The 10,847-nt window shown below is 43.3% G+C and overlaps 1 protein-coding gene across 2 annotated transcripts; it reads right to left on the bottom strand.

Moving 5' to 3' along the window:
* Positions 1-3,214: 3,214 nt before the first annotated feature.
* On the bottom strand, positions 3,215-10,455 carry map3k13 (mitogen-activated protein kinase kinase kinase 13; the record flags this gene model as incomplete). Of its 2 annotated transcripts, none has more annotated exons than XM_083908315.1 (13): positions 3,215-3,537; positions 3,868-4,159; positions 4,679-4,749; positions 4,843-5,590; positions 6,216-6,359; positions 6,713-6,829; positions 7,005-7,114; positions 7,276-7,384; positions 7,510-7,668; positions 7,817-7,975; positions 8,609-8,800; positions 8,946-9,129; positions 9,828-10,455. In XM_083908315.1, 13 exons carry the CDS (start codon positions 10,453-10,455, stop codon positions 3,436-3,438), a joined length of 3,015 nt encoding a protein of 1,004 aa, XP_083764441.1. In that variant the 3' UTR covers positions 3,215-3,435. The 2 variants fall into 2 exon arrangements, with proteins under 2 accessions (XP_083764441.1, XP_083764442.1); XM_083908316.1 differs by having other exon boundaries at positions 4,679-4,746.
* Between the last annotated feature and the right edge of the window lie 392 nt (positions 10,456-10,847).

Raw genomic sequence — 10,847 nt, 5'->3', positions numbered from 1 at the left:
CATGTTTGAAATCCATTGTTTGGTTATATAAATAGCACAAACTCACCGAACGAGGCAGTAGCAGTCCAGTGGCTCCTCTGTTCTTGCTATACATAATAAGTAAATGCTAAATCCCTTTGTTCAGTGGCTAAAATACAGTCTTTCCCTCTCTGTCTGTTGGCAGCTATGTTTTCAGTGAGAGTAATGTGTTCGGATCCTTAATCATACATACAGTAAAGTCACTGTATCTAAACTGTAGGTGAGAAAAATGTTGAATTTGTGTTACTATTTCAGCCATAGGTACGGGTCATGTCCTCATTACTGATTTGGGGAATTTGGATACTTGAACAGCCTAAAGCAGCAGAGTTCAAGTACACATTTGTATAGCTGCAATGCTGATAAAACAAACAAACAAACAATGGTCATCAAAGAAGAGAGGAACCAGAACGTTTTGGGTACAGTACATCAGCATTTATTCCATGCAGTTGTTTGCTCTGATTTTATTCTCCCAGACACCCATTGCACTGTACACTGGATAATACAGGGGGAAAAAAAATTACAGGATTGGTTGATCGTAATGCCATTCAACAGGACGGGGAGTTAGAAACAATAGTAACAAAGAAACGGATGCTTGATGCTTGATGCATGTGCCTTCAGGTTTTAAGTCTTATTTACCCTGCTGCGAAAGTCACTTGACTGGTTCTCGGTTGGAAACAGAAGCGATTCCATGTAATAAACCTATGTTGAGTTTAAAAAAAAAAAATGACTGAGGAACACTTGTTGTAAGTAATTAGTGATGTAAAGTATGCAATTCTTCATATCTGCAGTGATGGTCTAAATGATGAATGGTCCCCTTCAGGCTTGGTGATATGAAAATGCTTTTTGTTCTCACATAAAAATACTTTTATCTTCCAACACCGATTCATTGTGCTTCCTTTAAATAATACTTTTATTGAGAAATCGTAGGTCAAAAAAACTTTTCTAAAGCTGCCTGAAATTAAAAATGCACCTTAACATTCATTGATAATAAATTAATCCAATAGTCATGTAGGCCAGCTACAAAAAAAAAAAAAATTAAATTAAACCTTTACAGCAATCATACTTCACAGGATATATTATGTCCGAAACACAATGTTATCAACAGCTTGATCAGGTCACCCAGTCATTACAATACACCAGGTTATTTCACTCCCACATCAACAGAATGAAGGTTAGGGAGGCTTGAGGAAAGGCAGCAGCTGTTCCCACTATCAGGAGTAAGCCTTTACAAAACTCCACAAAAGCTAATTTATCCATCACTTCAGTTTGTGCAGCTCACACCCTCCTGCAGTGTTCAATACTGATGTGATACTGATTCAAGAATTTCCCGCCGTCGTCTGTCCATCAGTGACAGAAGCTCGAGCCTCTGTCAGAGCTGTGCATTCACTAAAGAGAGAGAGGTCCAAAAACAGGTCACAATACATGTACAGATGATTATATACACTAACACTGAGATGAGGTTGTTGAAAACCAAGAGCAGCTCACTTGCTCTGTGGCCTTGTCTCTGGCTTTTATTCCTTATGCAGAATCTCAGCTGTCTGCAAACACTTGAGCATTCTTGACATCATTATCTTCTAATTCAACCCTGGCTGGCTATTTTTTAACTGCAAAATCGTTAAGATGAAGGACAAACACTGAGACGAGGATTAAAATAAAGCTCTCACAGATGCAGTATCCCCCCACTTTTCAAAGACTGTACAACTGGACAAAAAAAGGTTATGTTGATGAAATCCTGGGATTAGGATGGTCAACGGAAATAGAAAATGAAGCCTAGGTATTTACATATCACAAGGCAAACATGGTCATTGTAAGTGTCGCCATCTAGTGGCTGTTGATGCACTGAGCGCACCAAGCCTTGTGGCTTCACAGAATTTGGGCCAGTTTAAAGACACTATTTATTTAAAGATTAAATAAATAGTTTGCTGCTCCCGTCTCGCCACCAGTCACTGTGTGGTAGCCAGCAGTTTTTAGCCCCGGGAACCTGAGCGAGCAACTTCTTTCTCACCTGAGTGCCAACCTATGTTATTGCCGTTTCATTCAGCACAGCACAGGAAACAGTTTTTTGGACATTTATAGCTCAGACAGTTTAAACGATCCTGCTAGAAAATGGTACGTGTGAGATGCTGCACCTTTTGATTTCCAGAAAGGGGATACTGCAACTGAAACTCACTTAGAGCACTCTACATTTATATAACTATTAATGTCCAGCAATAAAGGGTTGAACATCTAGGCTATCTGTAAGACCGTTTTTTTTTGTTTTTTTTTATAATTCCTGTGTGGTCCATAAAATGTGCCGCTCAAAGGACAACATTCCTACGTACAATAATTGGTCCAGTCCAGTTTCTCACAGTTCTCGAAACAATCCTGAGATGAGACTTGAAACTGTAATGTCTAATGGAGAGAAAAAGGCTTTGTGAGCACACACACACTCACACACATACACATACACACACTCTGAAGTCCCTCAGTAGCTCAGGTCATTATATCTGATGGGTGATGACGATGGCATGTCTTAAAAGGGTAAGCAGGAACAGGAAGGGGGGGGGGGGAACTCTTTGATTTTTCATCAGCTGTCACGCGAGTCTTCATCCCTGTTGCTCTGCCTGGTTGTCCACTTCATGCAGTCTTCTGTCAGGTTTTGCAAGCTGCACAGACATGCTTGGAGGATTCCTGATGACCACCATTGGTGTTTTGGGGATAGAGAAAGAGTGAGATTCCGCTTGTGAGGCAGATCGTTTCATGCTGGTGTTTTTCACACTGTTTCCATGAGCTTCCTGTTCCCCTGTTGGGGGGACAGGATTGGAAGTGGAGAAATGAGAAGGGGAGCTGAGGCTCTGAACTGTAAAGTCATGATAAAGCAGACTGGCCAAACTGTGGACAAAGACAGGGCTTGTAAAATAGTAAAAATGCTGAGAGCTGACTGCAGCCAGATCAGATGAAGTGACACTCTCCGACTCTGCGTCACTTGCCTGAGAGAGCAACAGTCACAAGGATGTGTCTTCCTACAGCTGTCATCCTCAGATAGATCCTCAGACGTCATCACAACCTTATCTTCAGCCTCAGTCCAACACACAGATAGCCCGTGATCAGTGTTGAATCATTTTTTCCTCTGTTCAGATCAGAGAACATTGAATATTTTCCTTCAGAACTCTGACAAAAATAAATTATGAGTGTTTCACTATCTGCTGTACATTATCTTTCAAAAGGGAATCCCTGCCATGGGGTTGCCTGAATGCTGTGCCAAAGATGAGGGGCAGGTGAGGCTCATGAAGGGAAGGCTTGGGAAGGTCTCTGGGAGAGATTGCTATAGTGAGCTATGTTTACAAAGTCATCCTCTTATTGCTGTATTTTCTGCAGCGCAGAGTGGGACACAACGGACTCCAGGCAAAAACACAACCCTGTCCTCGGGGGTTGGTTTCACCACGAGGACGGAGGTCCCACTTTGTTATTTCTAATGGTGGCATCGGAGCACTCTGCTTCTGACGAATCACAGTCGGAGTCTCCAAACTGAAGCGGATTCTAAGACAAAAAGAGACAAAAAAAAATCACATTTGTTTCAAATGTTTTATTCTAATTGTCTGATCTGTGTTTTTACTGATTTTTATTTGACAGAGAAGACTTTATCACAAATAATATTTTGGATGATTATGATATACGTAGGTAGTGTTGCATATTATATACCCAACCTAACAGGTTAACAAGAAAATATATGTGCTCTGAACATGTTAAGACCAGCCCCTATAAACACATATTGCACAGACCCCTATCACTGCTCCTTTGTGGATTCCTTCACGGAAAGTATTTGGACCTCCAGTCTAGCAATAAAACTGAACTGAACTGTGTACTGACCTCATAACTATGTTCATCCGAGCACAGCTTTCCCAAGGAGATCTGGGTCTTGACCCTGCGGACGGCGCACTCCTTGTCAGAGAGGCCGTCGGACTGGGTGGAGATGTCGATGGGGATGTCCGGTGTGTGCGACAGCAGCTCGTCCAGGTGCTCTTCTTGACTGGCGCTCATCCGTTCCAGGGGTCCACTGTGGGAGTGGTCGCTCGTGTTTCCCTCCTCCCCATCAGACACCGACAGGTTCTCGGAGCTGAAGGTGGAGTAGGACTGAAAGCTGCTCATACAACGATGAGGTCTGAGACGTAGAAGGAGAAGAAATGTTTTATACTGTAAGTACATATATACACACATATACATATACATATATATATATATATATACACACACACACACACATATATATATATATATATATACATATATACATAAAGCAAGAATACATCCCATGATTATGATATGTGCTATTGTTTCCTTAGGTAGTAATCAATATTGTACAGAAACAATATTTTTAGAAACCAGCCCATTACTTAGTTTCCTTTTGTATATAGTTACTTAATAATTAATTTGATTCATGGCCTGTCTAGTTGAATAATTATGGATTCAGATTTACAACCAGGTTTCAACTTTCATCTCTTACTCAAATAACAAAGAAACCGATTACAAAAATACATTAGTCAATAATCTTAATTTTAAAACGAGGTGAGCACTGGGGACAGCTTTGAAAAAAGTTGCTAACAAGTTTTCTAACAAGGTAAGAGGCTCTTATGTCACAGTGAATGTTAGTATGCAAACTGAATAACCATCTGTATTTTACCTCGGTCTCCTTGGAAACTCCACTTCACTATCCACCTCTCCTTCCTCCTCTTCGGATGACTCATCTCCACCCTGGAAGAGAAGAAACTAACCATCAACTTCCACAGTTCCCTGAACACAAACACACATCACAGACTCCCTGATATAAAAGCTAGTCACACTTACCTTCCTGAGAGGTCTAAGAATGTGCGGCAGTGCTGTGGTCAAGGTGTGCGTGTGTTGGGACGCCTCCTGTGGCTCCAGCTTCTTCATAGCCTTTGAGGCTGGATCTTCACGGGGCACAACTGAGGAAGCCTGGGTTCCTTTTTGGGTGCCGAGCAGCGAGTAGCGGGGTAGCTCTGGGTTGTTGGGTGCAGGTGGGGTCTCCTGACAATGTAGGCATCCAGGGAAGGGGTGTGCCTGGCAGCAGGGGCACAGAGAACCAGCAGCAGCACCCGGGACAGGATTGGAGCCGGTGGTTGTAGTCCGCTGTCGCGTGTCCGCGCCCACAGCAGTGGAAATGAGGTCGGGACTTGAGCCAGGAACAAGGCGCTGCAGGTGGTCTGTCTGAGGGCTACGCAGGGCAGCTGCAGGGCCAAAGTAGCGCAAGTTGTTGGCACAGTTGACAACAGCCTCCTCACGGCCCTTCAAGGGAAGGAGGGGCGCCTGATTTGGTAGAAGGTGGTGGTGGTGGTGGTGGTGGTGGAAGAGCTGCTCCTGGAGAGACTGGCTGTCTTCAGGAGCACCAGCAATAGGTTTCAGCAAGCCAGGAAACTCGGTGTGGCTTCCTTTGCTGTTGGCGCGGCGATGGCGAGGCTTGCTACGGTAGCGAGATTTACCAGGAGGCGTGGAGACCTTTGGGCTGGCAGACAGTGGTGAGGGGGAGGGGAGAGGGTCAACACTGGAAATGCCATCAGAACGAAGCAAGTCTGGCCTGTAAAAAAATGCATCCAGCAACATTAACGTTTTAACATAAGCATGTGCTTACATTTCCTATGGACGTGTACCTGTGTGTTTTACCAGAACATATAACAACTCATCTTAATTATAGAATACACTACCATTCAAAATGTTCCCTCACTTCCAAATGTCCTTATTTTTGAAGGAAAAGCACTTTTTTTTCTTGCTGCAAACATCTAGTTTTTAATGGAATATCTACATAGGTTTATAAAGGACCATTTCCAGCAACCACCTCTCCAGTGTTCTAATGGTACATTGTGTTTACTAATCACGTTAGAAGGCTATCGGATAACTAGAAAACCCTTGAAAACCCTTGAGCTATTATGTTAGCACAGCTGAAAACAGAAAGGTCAAAATTATTATTTTTAATAAAAATCATTATTTCTAATCTTGTCAATGTCTTGACTATATTTTCTATTCATTTTGCAACTCTTTTGATGAATAAAAGTGTGAGTTTTAATGGAAAACACAAAAAAATTGTACAGGTGACCCCAAACTTTTGAACGGTAGTGTAGATAAAAGTTTGAACAGCAAACGCTCATGGGTGTGCAACAGCTGAAACAGAGATTTACATTTCTCTAAAATGCTCCTGCACAGACCTTTTGGTGTTGGGCATCCCAGGTTTGTGAGAAATGCTTCCTTTCTTCTTGATGAGCTTCTCTACAGCATTGGACCGAACGATAGGTCGCACCAATTGCCTCTTGTAGTTACCAGGATATTTCTTCTCCACAGCCTGCTCTCTCCTGCAGGGACAGCAGTTGTACATTATTTACTCTTAACCTCTGGAAGGCAGAAGTCGACGGTGTACAACTCTAAATACATGTCTGTATGCAGATTATCTTTTCTAAATACAACAGAAAACATAAAAGCAATTATTTAGAAGATAAATGGAAAGGGTTAAAGGAATAATATAAAAGCTTTATTTTTTTAACCTCAAAATTCAGAGGAAATAAAACTGACTGTGATGTGACGCCAAAAGGTCACTGGTCACTGATTAAACATGACCAGTAAGGCATGACAATAAAGAAAGGAAAAGGGCAGTGGTAAAAACTAAAACTAAATAAGGACTCATTTGGCACAAGGTCTATATACATACTTTATTAGTTCTTTCTCCCGGACCTCCAGCTGCAGCATGATGGCACTGAGCTCCATGTAAAGGTTGTTCGCTCTCTCCAGTTTCCTCTCATAGTGCTCCCGGATGTCCAGTGCATGCCTGAAAGGTAAACAGGAAATGCAGCACTGAGGATTGTTTACTGTCTCAAAGCACTTCAGATGTATTTAGGAGGGGCTGATAACTTCTATGTATATTAGAGTGAGGGTGCTGCCGTATGCTTTCTACCAACAGAGAGAAATAATTCATAAAAGTAACCGTTTTCTTTCACACTCACCTGAGTTCATCCCTCCTGCGTCGAATCAGCTCCTCGTCCAGTCTGTGGATGCAGGTGCCTTCACTCTTGATCTTCTCAAAGTGCTTCTTCACCTCCTCCCTCCATTCTGCCTGTAATATAAACAGATATATGGTGGAAACGCTGTTAAACCACTAATAAAATGACCCGATCTCGACTCACACTTCTCTCGTTTTGAACGTGTATCAAATGCGTCTGTGGATAGATTACGTAATCAATACAAAGCAACATGTTTTTCAGCTTCTGAGCCAACCTGAGACTTGAAGTAGGTCTCCTGAGGAGCTCCAAGGATATCAGAGGAGGCAATATCCAGGTGAAGGAGAATCTGGCGAAAGGAAGGCCTGTTTCTGGGCTTGCCTTGCCTTTAATAAACAAAAACATAGAGAGGAGATGTGATTGAGCGGGGAAATTGTGTTGGCATATCATTTAAGCACACAGGAGCAGCAGCAGGAGATCGGAACACACATTTTGTAAGGTCCATACTCACCATGTTTGTTTCATGAGGATTTTGAAACCATCTGGGCAAGTGGAGGGGACAGGAAGGTGAAGACTGTTGCTGCCAACACCCCAAATGATGGCAGAGGAGTCCACGTCTTTGTAGGGAATTTCACCAGTCAGCAGTTCCCACAACACAACGCCAAATGACCTGCAACACACAAGAAGCAAAGGTCTCACTACAGCAACAGTACAAAGTCAATTTACAAATCTCAACAGTTGTATCAAGCTGCATTTGTACATATTTTGAATCTATATTTTACCGTATCTCTTACAATAATGCCATATTTCAGACTTACCAAATGTCGACCTTCTCTGACACGGGCTCATTCCGGATCACCTCCGGAGCCATCCAGGCCACCGTACCCGCAAATGACATCTTTGTACTTTTGTCACTGAGCTCTTTGGATGTTCCAAAGTCAGAGATTTTCACAGTGTCACAGTGGGTGACTAAAACGCTAAATTGGAGACAAACAGAAAAGCGCAGGCACGAGTTAGAAGTGACCAAAACATCTTCAATCTTAATACAAGTTTTCAGAGATCCTGTGATAACCTGTGTCAACTGTGTGGTTTCAGAAGGACGCCCACAGTGTCCTATGACAGTGGTAAAAAAAAAATGTTTCCACTTATAAAATCATCAATCCTGCCAGCACTCGTGGTTACACAAGCACATTTCTGCATCTGAATCACCCTATTTAGCCAAATGAGATTGACCTTCTTCAGCACATTCATCCTGCCGTCGTTCTGCTGACTCATACGGTGTTTGGCACTGCTGCAGTGATGATATTGATTAGAGGGAAAAAGTACTACATTGTGCACGCTATGAGGAAGGAACGGCAGGATGGGACAGAGCATAATGGACTGGCTTTTATTAATTCTGAGAATGACATTTCAGCTAATGTCAAAATATTCAGAGCTGACGCTTTACAGATTCACCTCATGAGCTGGACAACAGCACCCACTGGATACTGAACAACAAAATAGAACCCCAAAAATACAAACTGTACCTCCCTGTAGTACATCGAAGTGAGGATTAATTAGAAACTACATTATTTATCTATCTGCTGGATCCAGCAAAACAACACACTCACTTAGGAGATTTCAGATCTCTGTGGATGATCTTGTGCAGGTGTAGGTAGTTCATGCCGCTGGCGATGCCTGAGGCCCAGTCCACCAATAGCCTGGGAGTCACTTTCCTGCCTGCTCTCAGCACCTCGTACAACTGGCCCTGGGCACAGTACTCCATGATGATGCAGTAGCACGGAGCCTGAGTGCACACTCCCCTGAGTGGGATTAAGAACACATGTAAACACCACTGGACAACCTCACTGCCTGTCCACCATGTATGCACATTAGGACTCGATCAGCGCTGATAACGACAGGACGGCAGCAGGTTAACAAAACAAGCTCAAATTCTTGTTTTCTCACTTAAAGCTGATGATGTTGGGATGCTTGAGTTTTCGCAGAGGTTTAATGTCAGTCTCCTTCTGCTCGCGCACCTTCTTGATTGCCACCTCCTCAGAGCGGAATTTACCCAGGAAGACCGCTCCTTGCGCTCCACTGCCAAGCCACTGTAGCTCTGAAATCTCCTCAAACGGAACCTCCCACATGTCTGGAAAAAGGGGAAAACGGGGAAACAGCTGACCTGTTTAACTGCTCATACATTCTTTATTAAAAGATGCTGTGTGGATAAAACTAAAACTAAAACACTTAGGTGCTCAATAAGTGGGTCATATGCTCTTCCAACATCTCTATAACCGTTTGGAAACAACGTAGAGAGGAAACTATGCTCCTAAAAATCTAAAGTTTATATCTAAACTAGCGACATGAATTGACCAACTCACATTGGATTTTAGTTGATTCCTGTAATAATCAGTCTAAAGATACATTTTGACTTGAGCCCCTAAAAAATGAATCACCTACCAATTTTGAAATGTTTTTGAACCAAATAACAGGATTATTGATTGTGAGAATAGTGAAGTGAAGAGTAATGGCAGCCATTTTTTCCCCTCTGAGGGTTTTTTTTGAGGATGATTAGTAGGAAAATTATATTTAAGATATTGGTTATGAGCATTTATGATTTATAACACATGTTGAGTTATGGGTATTATTTTATTTTGTAGGTTGATGTGTTTGTTTATGTGTTTGTCTGTTTCTGTTCATATAGTATGCACTCAATGTGTGGCTATGAGGAGATGGGGGATCTAAAGATAGTTTCTGAAAGTGATGTGTGGACATCAGAGGTGAACACAGAGTATTTTTAGCTTTGTGCATTGTTGTCATACAGACAAACAAAATCAAAGAGCTAACCTTGCTGTTGCAGCTTGTATTCTGTAGAGTAGGTCTTCCCGATGATGTTCCAGACTGGCTTAAGACAGCCAAACAGCCCCTCTAAGAAGCCCCCGGACCCAGGTCCTGCTCTCTGGAAGTGCAGCTTAATGTCATCAGGGTGATGAGAGTGGTTCTGCCTCCCCTCTCCACTGTGGTCCGAGGGACAGTCCCCTTCTCCCATTTGCCCCTCCATCCCAGTACCGTGCCGACCGTGCTCACAGGAAGCCGGAGACCCAGCTTCTTCGTGGTCGTGCTCCTGCAGCTGGAGCACACTGTTGTCAAAGTGCCCGCCCTCGCTCCGTGTAGAGTCCACACTCAGTGCTATGTTTTGGGGGGTAATGCCCCCCAGCATAGAGTCCTCATCCTGGCCAGGAGTCACAGGCAGGGGAACAGGCAAGTGCGTCGGAGGGGCCAGGTCTGTGATGATTTGAGGAGGTAAATTCAAGGGAGGGGCCGGCGGAGGCTGGGGTTGGGAGTTTGATTTCTTCATGGCGTCCCCGACCACAGTGAGTTTCAGCTCCTCTTTCAGCTTACCCACCAGCAGACTGGGGCAGGAAGTCCATGACAGCACCTCGGGGGAGCTACCCATGGTGCCGTGCGTGTGCATGGGCTGCCCAGTGAAGCAGAGTGGGACGCGTCCTTCTAACACAGTGGTTTGTCTGAATTCTGAGAATCACCTGCAGGGGACAAACAAACAACGAGACAGAGAGACAGGGAGGTTATCTAAATTGTAGAGTAGACATAAAATAATTTGTTGACTCCATATGGTTGTTTGTCATCTTTGAATTGCATCTGTTGCCATAGTCTAACACAAACAGAAATGTAATCCTCTCACTTCCTTTCATTGATCTGGGATATCGGGAGGTTACATCATTAACGATCGTTACTGCAACAACAGAGTGGACTACGGCAGACATACTGGCGGAATAAGAGACCATTTCTAAATCAAAGACTTTTCATATAAACAATGCCTTTCAGGCAAACATTGCATACATAATG

The sequence above is a fragment of the Microchirus variegatus genome, assembly GCF_963457635.1.
Source record: "Microchirus variegatus genome assembly, chromosome: 22".
NCBI classification, from domain to species: Eukaryota; Metazoa; Chordata; class Actinopteri; order Pleuronectiformes; family Soleidae; genus Microchirus; species Microchirus variegatus.
Note: the sequence above shows the minus strand (reverse complement) of the source record. Positions and strands in the feature narration are given on the sequence as shown.